The sequence below is a fragment of the Peromyscus eremicus genome, chromosome 16_21 (assembly GCF_949786415.1).
Source record: "Peromyscus eremicus chromosome 16_21, PerEre_H2_v1, whole genome shotgun sequence".
Taxonomy (NCBI): Eukaryota; Metazoa; Chordata; class Mammalia; order Rodentia; family Cricetidae; genus Peromyscus; species Peromyscus eremicus.
Window position 1 is genome coordinate 27,596,995 of NC_081432.1, and position 22,354 is coordinate 27,619,348.

The 22,354-nt window shown below is 42.9% G+C and overlaps 2 protein-coding genes across 2 annotated transcripts in view; one reads left to right on the forward strand and one right to left on the reverse strand.

The window, feature by feature from the left end:
• The window catches only part of LOC131926108 (sperm motility kinase X-like), a 354,457-nt gene that overhangs the window by 172,150 nt on the left and 159,953 nt on the right, over positions 1 to 22,354 (forward strand). The window lies entirely within an intron of this gene.
• Positions 10,235 to 11,624, reverse strand: LOC131926103 (sperm motility kinase X-like). The gene is made up of 2 exons (XM_059281406.1): positions 11,277 to 11,624; positions 10,235 to 10,437 (listed from the first exon to the last, which is right to left on the reverse strand). Exons 1-2 carry the CDS (start codon positions 11,622 to 11,624, stop codon positions 10,366 to 10,368), a joined length of 420 nt encoding a protein of 139 aa, XP_059137389.1. The 3' UTR covers positions 10,235 to 10,365.

Genomic DNA, 22,354 nt, shown 5'->3' on the forward strand with positions numbered 1-22,354 from the left:
AAATATGCTCTCTGCAGGTCATCTCAGCCTCCCATTCCCCTTGAAGAGAGCTAGTGAGACAGTGTTTCTCATCAGTACAGAAGCTGTAAAGAGTCAATTTCAGGAAGAGGATGTGGAAGAAGAGGCACACAATGCAGAAGCGACACCATGTTCTGCAGATACTCCTGCCTGTCAAAATCCTTGAGATACACCACAGTGCTCTAGCTCACATCAGCTCTGAAGGAAACATCCTTCAGTCATTGGAACACAGTAACACAGTTCATCTTTTCATGTCATTGACACACAAACAACAACTTACATAGTCATGGAATATGTTGCAGAAAAAGAGCCAGAGATGTTCCTCACAGAGACAGGCTATCTAATGGAGTAGACCACTAGACCTATATTCCAATAGTTCATGTTAGCAGTGCACTTTCCCCACCAAAGACAAAGTGCACATCATCATATTAAATTAGAGAATGTCCTTCTGAATGGAGCTGACAAGGCCAAGCTCTGTGATTTTGGTAAGGCAAGTCAGCTTGCAGATGGGAAGATGTTGGAGGAGGTCTGTGGATCCTTGCTCTATTGGGTGCCAGATCTTGGCAAGGAAACCCTATAATAGACTGGCAGGTGATATGTTGAGCCTGGGCATTGTCCTATACGACATGGTTACTGGGCACTTTCCAAATGTAGAAAACTCCCTAGATGATATGCACAGGATAATCACCATGATAATATGCCCGTTTCCCTACCATTTGTCAAAACCCTGTCACATTATCATTGCACAATTACTCAGGATTCCCTTTTGGCTCAAGCTATCAATATATCAGGTTGTGGAAGAAGCTATGTGGGGCTACATTCAAGAACATGTATTGCCTGTCACTTAGAAAATCCTTCACATGGTGGTAGAGATTATGTCCATCATTGACTCTACCTATGATGAGATTATGTCATTCCTAACACACAACAAAAAAAAAAATGCAACAATCAATATTGTTAATTGAGTGTGGGAATAGACATCAGGAAGATAAACCCTGGTTAAATATGATCACTGCAGATCTTCTTAGCCTCCCTATCCTCTCCCCCTTAAAGAGAGCTAGTGAAACAGCATTTCTAATCCCAGTATAGAAGCTGGGAAGAGTCACTTTGAGAAAGCAAGTGTGTAAGAATGAGGATAGGGATGCAGAAGATACACAATGATTCACAGATAATACTGCATGGATGTGATGCCCTGTATAAAACCTAAGAAACAATAATAAACTAACAGCCACAATCAATATTCTGAAATACCAATTGAGCATTGGGGACAGCCATCAGCAAGATGATATGCCCTGGTTAATTATGATCCATGCAGGGTATATTGGGCTCCCTGTACCCTGAAAAAGAAAGCTAGAGACCCAGATTTTACAATCAGTATAGAAGCTGGGAAGACTCCATTTCAGGAAAAGGATGTGGAAGAAAGATGCACAGGATGTCGAAGAAGTTTTATCATGCTCCACAGATACACCTGCATGGATGTGATGCCCTGTTCAGCACCCAGACATCAAATAATAAACTAAGATTTTTTTTTATAAACACAATCAATATATCAACTGAAATATCAACTGAGCATTTGGGACAGCCATCAGCACAATGGACTCCCTTGTTAAATATGCTCTGTGCAGGTCCTCTCAGCACCCACTCCCCTTCAAGAGAGGTAGTGAGAGTGTTTCCCATCAGTATGGAAGCTCTAAAGAGTCAATTTCAGGAAGAGGATGTGGAAGAAAGAGGCAAAAGATATAGAAGCTACACCATGTTCTGCAGATACTCCTGCCTGTCAAGATCCTTGAGATACACCACAATGCTCTAGCTCACATCAGCTCTGAAGTAAACATCCTTCAATCTTTGGAACACAGTAACACAGTTCATTTTCTCATGTCATTGACACATTAGCAATGACTCAAGTGGTCATGGAATATTTTAAAGGAAAATATCCTGAGATGTTCCTCAGGGAGATAGACTTTCTAAAGGAGGAGCCCTCTAGGCCAATATTCCAAATGATTATATCAGCAGTGCACTTTCTCCAAAGACACAGTGCACATCATGATATTAAATTAGAGAATGTCTTTCTGGATGGAGCTGACAAGGTCAAGATCTGTGATTTGGTAAGGCAACTCAGCTTGCATAGGGGAAGATTGAGGAGGTCTGTGGATCCTTGCTTTACTGGGTGTTAGGTCTTTGCAAGAGAACCCTATGATGGAATGGCAGGTGATAATTTTGAGCTTGAGCATTGTCCTATATGACCTGATTACTGAGCACTTTCTAAATGTAGAAAACACCCATGATGATGCACAGAGGATAATCACCATGATAATCTGCCCCTTTCCCTACTATTTGTCAAAACCCTGTCATATTATCTTTGCATGATTACTCATATTGTTAGCTTGTGTCAATAGGAGAATCATATCAGGTTGTGGAAGAAACTACGCTAGGCCACATTCAAGAGCATGTATTGCCTGCCACTAAGAAAATCCTTCCCAGGTTTGAAGAGACTGTGCATCATCGACTCTACCTGTGAAGAGATTGTGTTATTCCTAGTACACAGGCAACTAAATATCAATTAAGCTGTGGGGAAAGCCATCAGCAAAGTAAGCTGTGGGTAAATATGATTTCTGCAGGTATTCTTAGCCTCCCTCTCTGCTTGAAGAAGAGGGCTAGTGAACCAGCATTTCTAATCCCATTATATAAGCTAGGAAGAGTCAGTTTCTAAGCTAGGAAGAGTCAGTTTCAGGATGAGGGTGTGTAAGAAAGAGGCAAGGGATACACAAGCTACACCATCCTCAACAGATATTCCTGTCTAGAGGTGATGTCATGTTCAGCACCCAGGCACCAAATATAAACAGAAACAAGCAATATTCTGAAAAGCTATGGTGCATTGGGGAGAGCCATCAGCAAGAAGAGATGCCCTGGTTAAATTTTATCCAAGCAGGTCTTCTTAGCTTCCCTCTTAAAGAAGAGAGCAAGTGAACCAGCTTCTTCCAAAGCTTTTTCCATCAGTACAGAAGCTGGGAAGAGTCAGTTTCGGGAATATTGTAAGAAGGAGGCAAGGAAGGCAGAAGGTACACCATGATCCACAGATACTCCTGCATGGATGTGATGCCTTGTTCTGCACTCAGGGGCCAAATAATAAACTAACAGCCACAATTAATATTTTCAAATACCAATGAGCACGAGGGTAAGCCATCAGCAAGATGATACACCCTGGTTAATTATAACCTAGGTAGAACCTCTTAGCCTTCCTGTCAAATAAAGAAGAGAGCTAGTGAACCAGCTTTTTTCAATCAGTATAGAAGCCAGAAAAAAAATCCCTTTCAGGAAGAGGGTGTGGAAGAAATGGATGTTGAAGTCTCACCATGCTCCACAGAAATAACTGCACAGATGTGATGCCCTGTTCATCACCCAGGCACCAAATAATAAACTAACAGCCACAATCAATATTCTGAAATACCAGTTGAGCACTGGGGACAGCCATCAGTACAATGAGACTCCCTGGTTAAATATGCTCTGTGTAGGTCCTCTCAGCACCCACTCCCCTTGAAGAGCAGAGCTAGTGAAACAGTGTTTTCCATCAGTATAGAAACTCTAAAGAGTCAATTTCAGGAAGAGGATGTGGAAGAAAGAGGCAAGAGATGCTGAAGCTACACCACGTTCTGCAGATACTCCTACCTGTCAAGATCCTTGAAAAACACCACAATGGTCTGGCTCACATCAGCTCTGAAGGAAACATCCTTCAATCTTTGGAACACAGTAACATAGTTCATCTTTTTATGTCACTGACATTCTGACAACAACTTATGTGGTCATGCAGTACGTTGCAAGAAAAGATCCTGAGATGTTCCTCAGGGAGACAGGATATCTAGTGGAGAAGACCACTAGACCAATATTCCAACAGGCCATGTCAGTGGTGCACTTTCCACACCAAAGACACAGTGCATATCATATTAAATTAGAGAATGTCCTTCTGGATGGAGCTGACAAGGCCAAGCTCTGATTTTGGTAAGGCAACTCAACTTGTAGCTGGGAAAATGTTGGAGGAGGTCTGTGGATTCTTGCTCTATTGGGTGCCAGATCTTGACAAGGAAACCCTATGATATACTGGAAGGTCATATGTTGAGCATGGGCATTGTCCTATATGACCTGGTAACTGGCCACTTTCCAAATGTAGAAAACACCCTTGATGATAAGCACAGAATTATCACCACATTAATCTGCCCCTTTCCCTACCATTTGTCAAAACCTTCTCACATTATCATTGCATGATTACTCATGATTTCCTTTTGGCTTAAGCTATCAATATATCAGGTTGTGGAAGAAGTGATGCTGGGCCATATTCAAAAATATGTATTGCCTGTCACTAAGAAAATCCTTCCCAGGGTCTTAGAGACTAAGTACATCATTGGCTCTACCTGTGAAGAGGTTGTGTCATTCCTAACACAAAGGCAACTAAATAACATAGCAGCAACATTCAATATTGTGAAATATCAATTGAGCCTGGGGATAGACATCAGCAAGATAAGCCCTGGTTAAATATGATCCCTGCAGGTCTTCTTAGCCTCCCTTTTCCATTGAATAAGAGAACTAGTGAACCAGCATGTCTAATCCCATTATAGAAGCTGGAAAGTGTCAGTTTCAGGAAGAGGGTGTGTAACAAAAAGGCAAAGGATACAGAAGCTACACCATCCTTGACAGATATTCCTGTCTAGACGTGATGTCCTGTTCAGCAACCAGGCACCAAATAATAAACAGCAGCAATCAATATTCTGAAATATCTATCGTGCTTTGGGGAGAGCCATCAGCAAGATTAGACGTCCTGGTTTATTATGATCAAAGCAGGTCTTCTTAGCCACCCTGTCCCATAAAGAAGAGAGCTAATGAACCAGCTTTTTCAATCAGTATAGAAGCTGGTAAGAGTCTCTAACAGGAAGAGGGTATGAAAGAAAAGGGCACAGTATGTCAAAGAAGTTTCATCATGCTCCACAGATACACCTGCATGGTTGCGACAGTGTGTTCAGCTCCCAGACACCAAATAACAAACTAACAGCCACAATCAACATTCTGAAATACCAATTGAGCATCGAGGACAGCCATCAGCAAGAATATATGCCCTGATTAATTATGATACATACAGGACTTCTTAGACTCCCTGTCCCCTAAATAAAAAGGCTAGTGAATCAGCTTTCTCAATCAGTATAGAAGCTGGGAATAGTCCCTTTTAGAAAGACGGCTTGGAAGAATGAGACAGGATGTTGAAGAAGTTTCACCGTGCTCCACAGATACACCTGCATGAATGTGATACCCTGTTCAGCACCCAGACATCAAATAATATACTAAGAGCCACAATCAATATTCTGAAATACCAACTGAGCCTTGGGGACAGCCTTCAGCACAATGAGACTCCCTGTTTAAACATGCTCTGTGCAGGTCCTCTCAGTCTCTGGCTCCCCTTGAAGAAAAGAGGTAGTGAAACAATGTTTCCCATCAGTATAGAAGCTGTAAAGAGTCAATTTCAGGAAGAGGATGTGGAAGAAAGAGGCAAGAGACGCAGAAGCTACACCATGGTCCACAGATACTCCAGCCTGGAGGTGATATCTTATTCACCATCCAGGTACCAAATAATAAACAAACAGCAACAATCAATATTCTGAAATACCAATTGAGTCTGGGGACAGCCAAAAACAAGATAAGAATCCTTGGTTAAATACAATCCCTGCTGGTCCTATTAGCTCCTATTTCCCCTTGAAGAGGAGAGCTTGTGAACCCTACATTCACTGTTGTCATGCAAAACACAGTGCAATGAAACAGACACCAGAACTTAGCTTCACATTCACTGCAGGTGAAGGCAGTGTATACTCTCTAAAGTATCACCACAAACACACATTGATAACCAGACGCACCGAGACACAGACACACACTATTCCTTACAGCATCAGTATCATCACCTCTGCTCCACCTATACTGCTGTTGTTCAGGCACTGCTGGACACTGTCCTGACATTCTACATAGAGTGCTATGGGTCAGGTCTTTTGGACATCAACAGCTACCCAACATACAATGCTGTGTTCATAAGACACTTCAAAGCATCTCCTTGATGCTCCCATATAGAGTCATATCAGTATCAGGGGCTGTTCCCTCTTCAGGCCTTACTAGATACACCCCAATCCTGCTGCCAAACTCATTAGTGCTCTACTTTGTTATCCAGCCCCCTGGACACTTCCCCCACCATGATAGCCTGAAACATACTCCTTGGAATCAGACCTTCCTCGATTCCTACCTGAGCCCTTGTGTACTACTGTGTATCATATACTTCTGAATTCGACAGTACTCTACCTCATATTGTGCCTGACAGCAAGCACTGCTCAATAAGTTCCTTTCCTACACCTGTGTTACTGCCTCAGAGCACAGCTAATCTTCAGCCATGCTAACTCCCCTGCCACTGACTAGTAGTATATGTGGGCAGCAGAATGGTGGGATGCTAGGTAATGGTTGATGTCTAGTATTGTATGCATGCCTGCATCTGCACAAGAATTGCAATAAGGTCCTTGCACCTAGAGGACTGTATACGGAAGTGATACATATATCAGCTAAGTCCTAATCTCTAAATGTATATGTAGTTTGTGGGCTGTAGGTGTCCATCAGGGCCTGACACCTAGTACTTTTGGGGTATGATGTGTCCAGGACAGCACAGCCTGGTGTCTTGCCATCATTGTGAGGCAGCAGAAGGCTGGTGTGTTCTGAATGGGTTATATCTAACCATGCGTGTGGAGCAGGGATGGGGAGCGTGCAGCTCTAGGCTTTCTGGGCTCCAGGAAAAGCAGCATGGGACTCACCAGTTCCTGCAAGTCCTATATATTTCCTAATTTGAAGCTCGTTCTTCTACTGGGCTGAGGTATTTGGGAGTCAAGAGCAACGCTGGCCGTCAGTGCTGAAGTGACCACCCAACTTTGGATAGTGCTTATTCTGCTTCTATTCCACATTTTCATGCAGTAATCTTGTGGGTTGCATGGGTGTAAAAGAGTGGTGAGCAGAGCACATCTGCCTGTCTTCCTGGACATTCACTGATACTGCTAAGTGGTAAACCGGGGTCTTGGCATAGAACAGGGATTTGTTCTCTTCTGGGGTGTGTCAGAGGCCAGGCTTTCGCTAGATGTCCTAAAGAGTTGTCACCTCAAGCCATTCTCCAGTTTATTTCTTGGTTGGTGGCTTCAGAGTTCATGTCTGAACAAGTCATCTCTGTGTTGTTTCTGATCCTCCTCCTCATGAGGCAGAAACTTATGTAGGTCTCTTCTGTAACTGTTACATGAACATTGTAGTGTTTGGATCTGGGGTTGGTATAATATTTGAGACTGTGTTCAGTTTTCTTTTTTTTTTTTTTTTTTTTGGTTTTTCGAGACAGGGTTTCTCTGTGTAGCTTTGCGCCTTTCCTGGAACTCGCTTTAGAGACCAGGCTGGCCTCGAACTCACAGAGATCCGCCTGCCTCTGCCTCCCGAGTGTGGGATTAAAGGCGTGCGCCACCACCGCCCGGCTTGTGTTCAGTTTTCTAATGGGTTCACTATGGTTTGCTTTTACATAGTTGTCCTGCAGCCCTTTAAAGACAGACCATTTTCACTGCCTTGGTTTCCCCGGGTGTCACTGACAGTGTAGGTGCGTCTGTTGCTGGGGTTGTGTTGGAATCCACGTGTCCAGTTTCTGTTCCTTCCCTGTTGCACTTCCTGGATCTCTGAGGCTTTGTGGGAAGTGCTGGGAGCAGAGGTGCAGGGTCTGGAGGAATCTCTTCCGCCCTCTGCTGTCTCTTCCAGGATTAGACCCCACTGGGTGTTACATTTTGTGTTTGACGAAAAGATCTGTCACCCTAACAATAGTGACTGCTGCTGAGGAACAGGGGTGTCTGAGAGTTTTATTCCTTTGGATTGTTCTCAGCCATCCCAAAGTGTTCTGAATGTCAGTTAGGATAAATTCTGCTGGAACTCTACTTTAGCATTTCAGTATTTGTTTGTACATTGTCTCTATCCAACACCAGTGAAATACAGTACAAGTGGATGACCTCAAGTGTACCACCTTTATGTTATTAGTGGCCTTGGAAATAGGGTCCCTGGACACTTCCCTTTTCAGGCCATCCAGTCTAGAGGCCATGCAGAGACATTTGCCTATTTGCTTCCCAAGGCTCTCCTGGGCACTCCTTTTTATCTATGAAGGCAGGTTTCCTAGGTCATCTGTGAGGACAGAGAGGAATAGGTGACCTTTCTGAACCGTCAAAATACACACAGCATCAATTTGGGGTGGGGATTCAACAGGAACCCGTCCATACTGGGAGACTTTCTGGAGTATCCTCCTGTTGTCTCCAGATCTTGCTTAGAATTGGGGATGGTGATCTGTGCTTAGATGCTGGAACAGAAACCATTTCATTGCCCTCCACAGCATGCCCTCCTGAAGCTTTGTGGAGCCTCTGAGCTCTTCTGGAGCTCAGGAAATGATCTGCTAGTTCTCTAGTCAAACGGGAGGCTGGAATGTTCTCCTCCATCACTGGCACTAGTGCTGAGTGTGCATGTCCTCAGGTCAGGAATTCCCTGGGTACATGTTTCAGAATGTGGCCAGGTACCTATAAGAGAAGAAATATTATAGACCAAAGAAGATGGCTGAGAGTTCACCATTCCCCAAGCACAAGACCTGTTAACTTGGCAGATAATGGCAGGTTTACTTTTAGTAGAATTTAGGGACTAATGAGGCAGGTATAACAGTGCCCATTGTCTTCCAATGTGACCTTCCTTAGGCCAACATCATTAGGGTTCCCTCAGGGACCTCTGGCTGCAGAGAATGATTTCGCATGGCTGCCCTGCTACTTTGTAGGAAGGAGGGTTTGGGAACAAGGAAGGAAAAACAGTCCTCCAGCATCATGTCTAAACACAGGCACTCTGCTTCCTGCACCCCATCTCACTTACACTTCTCTGCACCAGACAGGATGCATACTTGGTGAAAATAAGCTTCCATGATAGAACATGTCCGAAGAACCTGCAGATATTAGAAGAGAAAGGATGGCAAATAGAGTTCTGGAGCTGACCTGTGAGACTCCAAGTGATTCAGCTGTACCAAATTGGTCATCATGGCTTGGTCACTGGGTCACTTGGTGGAATTTAAACAATGTCCCATGAAACACGCTATCTCCAGAAGAGCATCTAAAGGACTCACCTTTGTCCTCTGTGAGGGGGAGACCTGTGGACAGACTTGGGATGATGGGTGTGAATGTCCTGCTACAAGTAACTGGTACTGCTTGCACCTGATCTTGCTCCCCCTTCCAGACAGTGAAGGGGGGAGGTGCTAGGTGTGGGTGCCTGGCCTTCAGCTGTAGAAGGCTAAAGGCAGCAACAAGACTGTAGTATCAGGGACACCCAAAGTCCCAACAGGACCCAAGGCAAATATCAGTATAAACAGATATAAACCCCACATCTGTTTATACTGAGATTCACCTTAAGAGACTATCACCTGGGTTTGGACCTAGTGATTCTCCTGAACTGTCTGTCCTGGGATTCACTGACCTGTCTACAGCACCCAAGTCTCCCTTCCCAGGCCTCAGCTTCAGGAAAGTGCATAAGGACTGAAACATCCCAGTGATGTAGAGCAGCTGTGGCCACATAAGCAAGAAGCTCAGTCTCTGAGATGGTTTTCCTTGCAAGGCTGTGTATATCATCCTGCTCACGTTCTTCAGTCCATTACAGACTAAGTATCTGGCCAGTGGCAGACAGCCTGTCCTCCCATACAAGTGTAAGAAAATGTTCACCCTCTTCTCCACAAACTATTCCTCTGTAAGGGGTTGGGGACAGAGGGTCAGACTGGAGAGATGTGATACTTGCCCCAAGTTATCCCAAGATCCCTCTGAATCCATGTCTCTGATTTCTGACTTTATCTTTGCTCCTATGCATTATGAACTCAATGACCACTTTCCTTGGAATTGAAAAGACTGGCTGTGGCAGCATCATGCTTATTTGTCTGTATACAAGTGTCAAGGCTAAACCAGATCACAGAAACCTCTCTCACACAACCAGATTAAACTTAGTGGTCTCAGTGATACCTTCAGCCATGTGAGGCCTACAACGAGACCTGGCAATCAGTCCCTTCTGAGTGTCTGCTCTTCATTGAAGAGAGTAGTGACCTGCCTGAAGGTTGTCTAAAACACCACCAAAGACAACGTTCACAGGAGGACGCCCAAGCAGACAGCCTGGCTAAATGTCCCAACTCTATGGTCAACAAGGCTCTGTCTAGGGCTGACCCCTGATTTTGGATCTCTGAATAAAAAGTGGTTCTAAGACTGCTAAGTCATGTGTCCACTGTGCCCCAGGACAGGCAAGCAATACTCACCTTCCAAAGTGGAGCAACATTCCAGCATTCCATCCACAGTGATATCCATTTCCTTCCAGCTTGCTTTCCTGTTAGGAGACAAATATGGATCTGATAAACACTCCACAGTAAGGTCCTTCACCAACAGCAAGACTGAACCAGCATGCAGGGGGACTGTGTCTCCTGTGATCAGAGGGACAAAGGGACATAGGCAGGCTACAAACCCAACAGCAGGGAGGGAAGAAGGGGGAGGAGGAGATTCACCTCTGCCCCAGTGTGAGAAAACATCTCCCTTGGACCTGACCTTGAAGAGGAGACAGATGAATAAGTATTGCTGTAGTATGTCCTTGAAGACTGGCCCTAGGGCCTTCTAATTTATTGGCCATTTGGGGTGGGGTTTTGACACATGGATCCACTCTGAGAAAGATGCTATGGAAGGCCAGCCCTGGGACAGATCCCTTGTTAATGATGGGTTCCTGTGGTGAAGCCTGTGGTAGACGGCTTACCTCTTCCTATGCTGGACTTCTTTCTCAAGGGTAAGTGGATACACTGCCACCTGGACCCCTGCAGAAGTGTCCCACTTCACCTGTCTCAATAATACCAGAATAAACCCACCCAATGAGACTGGATAAATGCTCCAGATGTCTACTGCCCTTGCAACATACTCTGTGTCCGTGAATAGTTCTGGAGCACAATATTCAAGGGTGCCACACAATCCCTTGGACCTCTGCCCAGAAGTGACTCTGATGGCCAGGCCAAAGTCACACAGTTTGACACTTCCTTTGCCATCCAGCAGGATGTTATCTAGTTTGATGTCCCTGTGTGCAATGCCATTCTTATGGCAGTAGTGAACTGCACACACAATCTGAGTGAAGATGTGCTGGACCTGCTCCTCCTGCAGACAGCCCACTTTCTCAATATGGCTCACCAGATCTCCCCGAGAAGCATGCTCCATCACCATATAGGTGTGCTCTTCGGTGTTGATGATGTGGAACACCTTGATGATGTTTGGGTGGTCCAGCGTCTTCACAATGTCGATTTCAGTTCTGTTGTTGTGGTCAGTATTCTCACCATTTTCCAGGATCTTGATGGCAACCTGCACCTCTGTGTACAGGTGGCAGGCCAGCTTCACCTCAGCAAAGGTCCCTTTGCCAAGGGTCCTGAGTATGATGTAATGATCTGTAAGGTTCTCCTCTTGAGAGGTGTTGGCCTTCAGGTCCAGCTGCATTGACACCTCCTCTCTGGTCTTGCTATTATTTCTCTTGATGGTTTCCATGGCAACACCAACTGAACAAAATCAGATTAAAATAATGAGAAGTAGGTCTAGGGGAAGAGTTTATGGCTTTCAATTTCTACATGGAGAAGTGTCAGGGATGTGAAGCAACCTTACATTGACCTTGTGGGTACAGAAATATAAGAATAAACTAAACCCCAAAAAAGTACCTGGCAAACATTCTGAAGATGAGAATAGAACCTAAGAAAATGGACAATAATGAACATATCAAAGGCATAAAAACTAGATTATTGAAAAGTAGGAACAAAACAGAGACCTTACCAAAAGTGATCAAAGAGGAGAAGACACCCTGTAAATCTACAGCCAAACTCTGGTGCTGTTACAGCAAAAATGGCTGGAATCACAAGAATCACACAGGAGTGGGTTTTTTTTTTTTCGGCAATTAATAAGGTGTTTTATTTTGATATCCTGTCAACATTTTTGAAGATAAAATGTGTTAATAAGTCTATGCAAACCAAACCATTTCATATGCAGTCTTAGGAATACATTTTGCTTCCTTGTTCACCACTGAGTTCTCAATAACTGAAACAATGGAAATCACCTAACTTGAACACTTGAGACATTTTCTTAATGAAAGTGTAGACTACAAATATCGACAGACAATCAACATTCCTGAAGAAATAACTATATCAGAGGGACTAGAAAAAAATCATGCTGTACAGTTTAGCAGATGCTGTCCTATGCTGAGGGAAATGAATGCAACTTTAAAACAATCCAATACCAGATTCTAATTAATCCTCAAACAGTCTGTTATCAAAATAACTATTTTTCCTGTTCAAACTGTTTTACTCTGAGATAATTCGATGAATCTGATGATATCACACTTGTCACCATACTGAAAAGCATTCTTTAAATAATGTGGAATATCATTCTGTATTAGTTAAATAGTCATTTGCTTTCATGTAAACTCAAATCATGAAGCATATCACAGAAATCCATCATATTAATCATATATTATAAATCTTAAGTACATTTATAATTATTTATAATTTTTAAAGTTTTTAATTTAATCTTTTAATATTTGTGATAATTTCATATATGATTATTCAATTTACATTATTTTCTTCTACTTTTTTTTTCAGTTCTGGCAATGTTTCCTTGAGGGCAGATGTAACAAGTATGATGTTTTCTGATAACATGATTAGTATGAAGCCAATGTCCCAAGGTTTCTCTGTTCTCTATGTAGAAATATAACAAAGAGGTATTTAGGAGTCAATAATGTCAACACTTGGCACATTCAAGTTGTTCAAGGTTCCTAGTACTTTTAGCTACTTTTTAAAAGTAAAATGAATTTTTTGTTCTTTCTCATATATTACACCTTGACTGTAGTTTTTCCCACTCCCCTCCCCCAGACTCTTCCTCTTCTTTCCCCAGATCTACCCTCCCACCATTTCCCCTCAGAAAAGGGCAGGCCTCCCAGGCACATCAACCATAGGGCATAATATACTACTATAGACCAGGCATATACTATCATATCAAGCCTGGGCAAGGCAACCCAGTAGGAGGAAAAGGGTCCCAGAACTAGGCAAAAGAGTCAGTGGCCACCCCCACTCCCACTGTTAAGAATCATACAGTAACATCAAGGTACTCAGCCATAACAAATATACCAAGGACCTAGGTAAGACCCCTTATAAATGCTCTCTGATCTCTGTAAGGCCCCATGAGTCCTGGCCAATTGATTTTGTGGGCTGTATTCCCATGGTGTCCCTGACCCCTCTGGTTCCTCTGTTGCTTCATTTGAAAGTATTTTGAAATCCCATAATAGTATGAATTATAAAACTGTAGCAAATGAGCAAATTTCTAAACATGAGTAAACTAGCAAAACTGAAAAGCCAGCATATAAAAACCTAAGTATATCACTAATGAGAAACATAGTTCAATATTCATTAAAAAAAATCTCAAGAAAATAGGTTTGGTCCAGTGGTATGATTGGGTTCCATCTTGCTGCATAGCTGGAAAAGGGCCCTATGGAAATCCCCAAAGCTAACATCTACTGCCAAGACTATTGCTTATGTGCAACCTTATTGTTATACCCTATTGCTGAAAACAACACCCATTTATGTCAGCCAACATGAAGAAGTTGAACTGGTGCATAACTAGAAACTTCACCTCTGACTGACATTCATGATACAAGAATGTACTCTGCATTCTACTGAAGGAGAAAGATAATCATCACTATCATTCAGTTACAAACACTAGGACAACAGTGACCCATTGGCAAAATGGATTGATACAACAGTGGCACAAATATAATTGCAGTAACCAACCACTTTCTGATTGGATTTGAGACTCAATCCAGGAGAAAGAAGTCATTCCTGACACTGCTAAAGTGGCCAAGAAACTGAGTAGATAGTTTATGGTCCTATGGGCAAACCTGATACTATTATTCTGCTCAAGAAAGAAAATAATAAAAAGACTCTTGATGATGATGATGATGATGATGATGATGTGTGTGTGTGTGTGTGTGTGTGTGTGTGTGTGTGAAAAGAGCCCACAACAGTGATGCCCTTTCTTGCAGGAGATGGAACTAACACAGAGACTCACAACAATGTAGATAGAGTGTGAGACTTTAAAATATTCAGTCTTAAATGAGATGGCTTCATGAAAATCTTCCCTCGAGGTTCAGGGAGCTATTTGGAAGAGGAGATAGACACATCTATTTCTCTTTCCCAAGGCGGTCCATAAGTCCCTCTTTGGGTCTTCCTTGTTAGCTACCTTCTCGGGAGTTGTGGGTTGTAATCTAGTTATCCTTTGCTTTACATCTAGTATTTACTTATGAGTGAGTACATATCATGTTTGTCCTTCTGAGTCTGGGTTACCTCACTCAGGATGACATTTTCTAGTTCCATCCATTTGCCTGCCTCTGTGTGGCAAGACCATTGTGTAGCCTGATCTGCTTGAGGGGCCCTCTAGCGGTAGGATTGGAATCGATCCCTGATACATGAGCAGGCTTTTTGGAGCCCACTACCTGTGATGGCACACCTCCTTTGGCCTTGAGGCAGGGAGGGGTTTTGACTTGCCTCTATGGGATATGCCTCCCCACCAAGAGGCCTTGCCTTCTTGTGGGGAGGAGCGGGGTGTGGGTTGTGAGGGGCAAGATGGGGGGGCAGGAGGAGGGAAGAGGGGAATCTTTGATTGGTGTGTAAAATAAATGGAAAAATTTTCTTAATAAAGAAAAATAAAAATTAAAAAGATTTAAAATGATGAAATATCAAAAAATAAAAGACTGGTATGAATGTATTCGTGTATGAATTCTACCTGACTTATAATAAGAATTAACACTAATATTCCTCCAACTATTCAATAAGGGAAAGAGACTTTGTAACATGTTCTAGAAAGCCTGCAGGAGCCTACAGGAACCAGACCTGATGACTTGAGCTCCCTCCTTTTATCTCACATGTCAGAAAAAGGGCACTGGCTCCCACAAGTTTTCCCCTGAATTCCATGTCTGCGTTGTGGCACAGACAAACACACAAACAGCAAAATTAATAGAACAAAATCACCCTTAATGTAAAATAAAGAGAAATTATGTCAGCAGTTTGTGTACCTAGATGTGATAATCCTTAGTGAAAGTAATTGAAACATTCCAGCAAGTTCAACAACACATACACAAGGCCATGTTCACGATCAAGATGAGTTCATCACTGAAGAACATAAGGACAATTCTAATATAAAAATTGACAAATAAAACATGAAGAGGATACAGGGCAAAAAGTCCTTAGCTGCAAGAATGTACTCTTTTTTTTCTTTTTTTAGAAAAGAGTTGCAAATGAAGATGACCTTACATGTGATATACCAGTCTCAAAAGGTAAATTTGAGGGAACATAAGACAGGCCAGTGAGGACATGGAATAGGACAGCGGTCTCCATGATATGGTCCACAGTGACCTGGGAAGGAGCCTGGATGCCTCAGCCACCACAGACTCTTTAGACTAAAGAGTGATGCAAGAGTCCTAGGTGGTTCAGAATCCAGGCTTGGGCTCCTGATTAGCCACCAGGTAGGAACAAGGTCTGATGGCCTTAACTGCACTCCAAAGTGGTTTTGATCACAAAGAGAACAGTGTGGGTCCCATGAAAGAAAAACAGTCTTAGTAGACAGCAGCCAATCAGGCTGTACCTGGTGTTGCTTGAGTAGTACAGAAACTCCTCTTCCAAATCTGTGCCTTAATACACCGTCTATGCACACTGCCTCCGCCACTGGTGTCCTTGTTGTGAAAGCTCTGCCTTCAACATCACATAACTGGCACCAACTGTCTCTTAGCCACCTACCTCGTGCTGTGTGACCTGATTGGTAACGTGTACAGAACTGAGCCAATCAGATTGGATAGCCAATCAGAACTCCCTCATTGGTCAGGTTGAGGTCACGTGACTGGGGTCTGCCCTATAGTGATTTGGCGCTCACCTGGACTGCAGATGGGAGTCCTGTGAGAGCAGGGTTAGAGCAGAAGTCTTTGCTTGTTCTGTGCCTTTTATGCAGAGACATCCCAGCTAGTCTGCAATCCCCCACACTTCTCTTCAAGGGTCTCCTTTCAGTTGTGAAAATAGACATGGTTTCTGAAGGTAGAATTGGGGTTTGATCTGTTTCTAGTCTCTCCTGCGTGAAAGGGTCATCAGTCCATATTGGAGCACAGTTGCTTGTGATCACGCCTAAATGGAACATCAACAGGCCCTCAGAAATTCCTATCTTCAAACAACTAATAGTTTGAAATAGAAAGCCAGGGTCTCTTAAGAATTCAGCATCCAGCCTGACGGTGGTGTCGCACGCCTTTAATCCCAGCCCTCGGGAGGCAGAGCCAATCGGATCTCTCAGTTCGAGGGCAGCCTGGTCTACAGAGCGAGATCCAGGAAAGGTGCAAAGCTACACAGAGAAACCCTGTCTCAAAAAACAGAACAAAACAAAAAGAATCCAGCATCCACGTTTTGAGTGCACACTGCCATTTCCCTAAGAGCCCCCTGTCTTCCTTAATGCCAGTGTTGAGGTCCATGTTAAAACCTTTACTTTGTAAACTCAAAAGTTGCATCATCAACTAGCCATGGCTTGTCATGTCTATACTTGTTATCAATAGCCTAAAATTAAAACAATACAAAACATTACCAAACCAATCCATTGTTTTCCTCACCGATTTCCACATTCCTTGCACTGCTTTTTGTGATGGGTCATTTTAATCCAGAAATTTCTATTTCTCAGTTGTAGCAACTTCCAAAAGTTATTCCATTCATGTGTTTTCTTGTACTTTGGGAAAACACTGTCAATCACTTGGCGAACTAGTCCTCAAATTCCCGGATGCAGTTTTTACATTTCTTCAGCATCCCTGCCCAACCTGAACTAGGTCCTTTAAGGGCTGTTGTTCTCATGTGGTTTTTGAGAACCTCACACATGAAGACTGTATCTCAATCTCTCCTGCCAACTCCCTTCCCCCTTGTGCCTCAGTTTATCCATGTACCCCTCCGAAAATTATGATCTCTTTAAAGAGCCACATGCATGTATATGTGCAGTTTGTGCATATACATACACACATGTATATATAATCCTCTGAGCCCATTTAGCTTTGTTCATTTGTCCCTGTGTCCAAGGCAGATCACTGGGGACTGAGCATCCTATGTGGGAGCTTGTCCTTGGAGGAGACTGACTCTCCCTCTCTCAGTGGGTACTGACAACCTGTAACTCTTCTTCTAGTGGTGTTCATGTGGAATTCTCCCTGTTCCCATTTGCATGTGAACAGCCCTTATCAGGTTTCTCTTGCATATGTAACCACATTATTGAGAGGCAGAGCTTACCTGTCCCATAAAAGACACAATTGCAGATTCATCAGTCTAGATTTAGCACAGCATAGTCACTTCTCTATATTTTGACCAGCTGTGGGTCTCTATAATAGTCTCATGTTTAAGAAGGAAGCTGGTTAGATGAAGGTCAATTCCTACACTTATTTGTGGGTACAAGGTTATGCATTTGGAATACAGTTAGATACTACATTGGTTTAGGAAAATGGAAGTAGTAGCTCTCTTCTACTAACTGGTCCATGACCTCTCCATCCAAGGTTAGTTGTCTAGGTTTACAGTACCAGACATATATTCTTTAGAAAGTTATTGCTTTATCAAAATAAAAATGCCACGATTGCAGGTATCTTGTAGGCCAATTCCTTTTTGCAGTTCATAGAATTGCATCTGGATATGGCAACAGATTTCTCCTCCACCTTGTCAGTTTACATAACATCTTCTGATACTATGAAGGGCAGTCCTCATGGAGGGAGGCTTTCAGTTAGTTAGACCTCAATTCCTCCAATTCCTGTGTCTGAAGTACACAGTATCTTCTCCAAAAAGGTCTGACCTTGAATCTGGGAGGCAACCAAGGACAACAGCAATGGCCTATCCTGGTTTGAGAGTCCTTTAGATTCCCCTGTTCATCAACTCAACAGGGGGTTTCTTGTTTCTGGCCCCAGTGTTTTTGTTAGGCTATGATGCTTGCAGTTAGTTTCATCACCTCAAATGGTATAACTTCATTTCTATAATATACACAATTACACACATGTATTTTGTCAATGCAATTTAGCTTTAATGACCAACAATATATCTCAGGGAGAATGTAGGCAGTCATGCAACTATAAGAAATGATTAATTGAAATCTTTCCTTGATTGAAGATTTTCCAACATGCTAGAAGGACCCTTGCTGGGAAGCAGACTCTCAAACTAGGGTCTGAGGCTTCATATTGCCAGGATTCAGTTTTTGCCATGTTTCCAACCCTCAGTCCATGAGACAATTTGAATTCAACAGGAAGGCAAGCTCTGAGCCATGGAAGACCCACACCACAGAAACGAAGGTGCTCTTATTAGATGCAGCAAGGAGAGCACTGGCAAGACATTCTTCCCAAGTTTGTCCATTTCTGTAACAATTCAGTGATGTGGTTGAACTCCTGAAGATCAGTGATCTCTTCAGCAAAATGATACCACAGTGACCAATGATGCTTACCAAGGTTCTACCAAAAACATGGCAGTGTCACAGAGAGGATGGTCATTGGAATACTTATGCCTAAACTTATCCAACACAAAGGTGCTCTTGGGCAGGTGAGGAAGGGGAACTTGGCCTTCAGCTCAGCAGACAGTGCCTGCTCACACTGTCACTATCTGCAAAGCTCACCCACTGCACACCCAGGACTGCTGTCTCTTTCTGAAGTTCCACGTTCCTTACTCATCAGGGGATGGAGTGACTGTCAAGCACACACTCCATCTTCATTCTGAAATGCTGGAACCTCACCTGCAGGAAACTGGAGGAATTTGAGGCTTCTGTCGGTTTGGCAAAAGAGGAAGTGGGGTTGTGTGGAGAGCATATAGACTTGAGCCCTGCTGTTCTGAACAGTGATGAAGACCTTGAAAATTCTCCAGGTTTCAGGATTTTATTACAATTCCACAAAGAAGCAGGTAGGGCTGTCAGTGCTTCCTCAGTGTTGTGTTTTTAAATAAACATGATATATTTCCCTATGGCTTCTTCAATCATCCTTGGAGGTACTATTTTTCTTTTTTTTTTTTAAAATAATTTTTTATTAAGAGATTTTCTATTCATTTTACATATCAACCACAGATACCCTTGTCCTCTCTCCTTCCACCCCCTGCATTCCCTCCTACTCACCCCTCATTCCCACCTCCTCCAAGGCAATGTCTCCCCTGGGGAATCAGCAGAGCCTGGTAAATTCAGTTGAGGCAAGTCCAAGCCCCTCTCTTCCTCCACTGAGGCTGTGCAAAGTGGAGCCATAGGCACTAGATTCCAAAAAGCCAGCTCATGCACTAGGGACAGGTCCCAATCCCATTGCCTGGGGGCCCCCTAAACAGTTCAAGCTAGTCGACTGTCTCGCCTATCCAGAGGGCCTAGTCCAGTACCATGGGGGCTTGTCAGCACTATGAAAGCAGTGTTAAGAGGAAACTTCATAGCACCAAATACCCCCATAAAGAAGATGGAGAAATCTCACACTAGTGACTTAACAGTACAACTGAAAGCTCTAGAACAAAAAGAATCTAAGTCATCAGGAGGAAGCAACACCAAGAAATAATCAAATTGAGGGCTGAAATTAATGAAACAGTAACAAAGAAAACAATACAAAGAATCAATAAAACAAAGAGTTGGCTCTTGGAGAAAATCAACAAGATAGACAAGCCCTTATCCAAATTAATTAAAGGCAGAGAGAGAGAGAGAGAGAGAGAGAGAGAGAGAGAGAGAGAGAGAGAATCCAAATCAACAAAATCAGAAATGAAAATGGAGACATAACAACAGACAATGAGGAAATCCAGAGAATCATCAGGTCATACTTCAAACACCTGTACTCCACAAATATGGAAAATCTGAAAGAAATGGACAATTTTCTAAATGGGTACCACATACCAAAGTTAAGTCAAGACCAGATAAACTATTTAAATGGGCCAATAACCAGAAATAGAAAGAGTCGTTAAAAGTCTCCCAACCAAAAAAAGTTCAGGATCAGATGGTTTCAGCATAGAATTCTACCAGAATTTCAAAGAAGAGCTAACTCCAGCATTCTTCAAATTGTTCCAAACAATAGAAACAGAAGGAACATTACCAAACTCTTTTTATGAGGTTACAGTTACCCTGATACCCAAACCACACAAAGGTGGTACTATTTCTCAGCTGTTCCCTTCCTCCCTTTGCCAGAGAACGTAGCTGGCTGTTGAGTGCACAAAATTCCTTGTGCTCATAGATCACTAGGGAAACCAGGAATCTAACCACACAGGAGACTCTTCTCAGTGGAAGAGATAAAACACCTCTTTTTCCACCCAGAAGGCTAGGAGTGGAATCTGTTATGGACATGGTGATGTTTCTGCCATCTGTGGAGGCAGATCTCTCCTAACTTTTGCTATAGAGGGTAGACCTGAAACTCCCCAGATTGATTATCCCTGAGTCTTTCATCCCTAGATCATTATCCATCCTTAGAGAAGATGCCATACGTTCTTTATGGCTTGATGACCTCTATGCTCTCTCAGTCAGAGGCCACATTCCAGGTCTTAGCTGTAGCTCCCACCCTCATAGTCACATGTACTTTGTAAAGGAGTTTCTGTGTAGTCACACCTTAAATTTTATTCTGCTCCTGGAACTGGAATTACTGTTGCCTGGCAACCTTTTCCCAATTTGTATTGTGTTTTAAATATGCTGACAGTGAACCTCCTGGCATTAGACTCATGGAGGTCTGATCCAGGTTGGTGAAGTCAATTTGAACTGGGTTTTCACTCTCATCTCTTCACGGTTCATTGTCTGCATCAACACATCCAGGATCCCCTCTACTGCCCACCTTTCTTTCTAATTTTCACTTTCCTAACACTTGTGTCCTGCTATCCCCCTCTCCACAGCTGGCCACACCTCCAGTCCCTTTATATTCCTGGCATCTCTGGTTACTCCATGATATGTTCTCATACCTAAAGATTTGGAGCTAGGATCCACAAAGAATTTATATCAATTGTGTCACCTCACACAGTATCCAATGTGCTAGTTCATCCATTCACCAGCATGTTTCATGACTTCATTTGTCCTTAGAGAGCAATAGAATCCCACTGTGTATCTGTACATTTTCATTATCAGTTCATCAGTTGAAGGCCATTTTGATTATTTCCACATTTTGTTCCTATTATGAATAAGAGTGGCAATGAACATGGCTGATCATGAATCTGTGGAGTAGAATGTCCAGTCTTTTGATCATATGTCAGGGAGTGCCATAGCTGGAGCATATGTGGATATATATTTTGCTTTCTTTTGAGAATTCTCCACACTAATTTGCTGGGTGGTTGGATCTTGGTATCTTTTACATTGTTGTTGTTGTTCAAGAAGTATCTTATGTAGACCTGTAAACTGCTACGTATGTGAAGCTAGCCTTGAAGTCCTGATCATTCTGCCTCCACCTCCCAAGTGCTCAGATTACAAGGCATACACCCTTATTCTGAGCAGCAACTTCTTGTTAAATGTAGGGTTTTCATTTTTTCCAGACACAAGGAGTTCAGCAGATGGACCATTGGATACTTTGTTCTACTAATTAATGGGATGTAACAAGACTAAACACCATCCTAGGCACATGGGGCACTTCAACAATAAAACCAACATCCCAGGTCTGGGTATGTAGAGAGTAGTTGCTGAGGACACAAGCAGCCATGTGTTCAATTCTGAGTACCACATGCAGCAGGGTTACTGGCACATGCCTGTAATCCCAGCTCTCTTGGGAGACAGAAAGAACAGAAGTTCAAGGTTATCCTCAGCTACACAGAGAGTTTGAGGCCAGCCTGTGCGACAGGAAACTCTGTCTTTAAAGAAATGTACTTATGCAAATATGTAAAATCATGGAGGAGAACTGGGTTAGATTGGCATGAGTACCCTTATCTGGGGTGTCCAAGCATGGCACAGTGACACAGCTCCTCCCCGCCATGTATGAGATACCGCACAGGTTTCACAACATCTAGGAGAGGGGTTAGCTGGATAGTGGTCCATAAAGTGAGGCCATCACGTGGTGACTGCTGCGGGTACATTTAGTACCTTGTTTTTAATATCCACTCACTTTTAATATACACTAGAATAAAGACATCATTAAACAATGGCTGTCATTAACAATGAACTTTCAAAGTCACTGAGACATGAATAATCATCTCTGACAAGCTGGTTTCATCTGAAAATTAAGTAGAATGCAGCATTCGCATCCATGACCAAGACTGTATTTTATTTCTGTA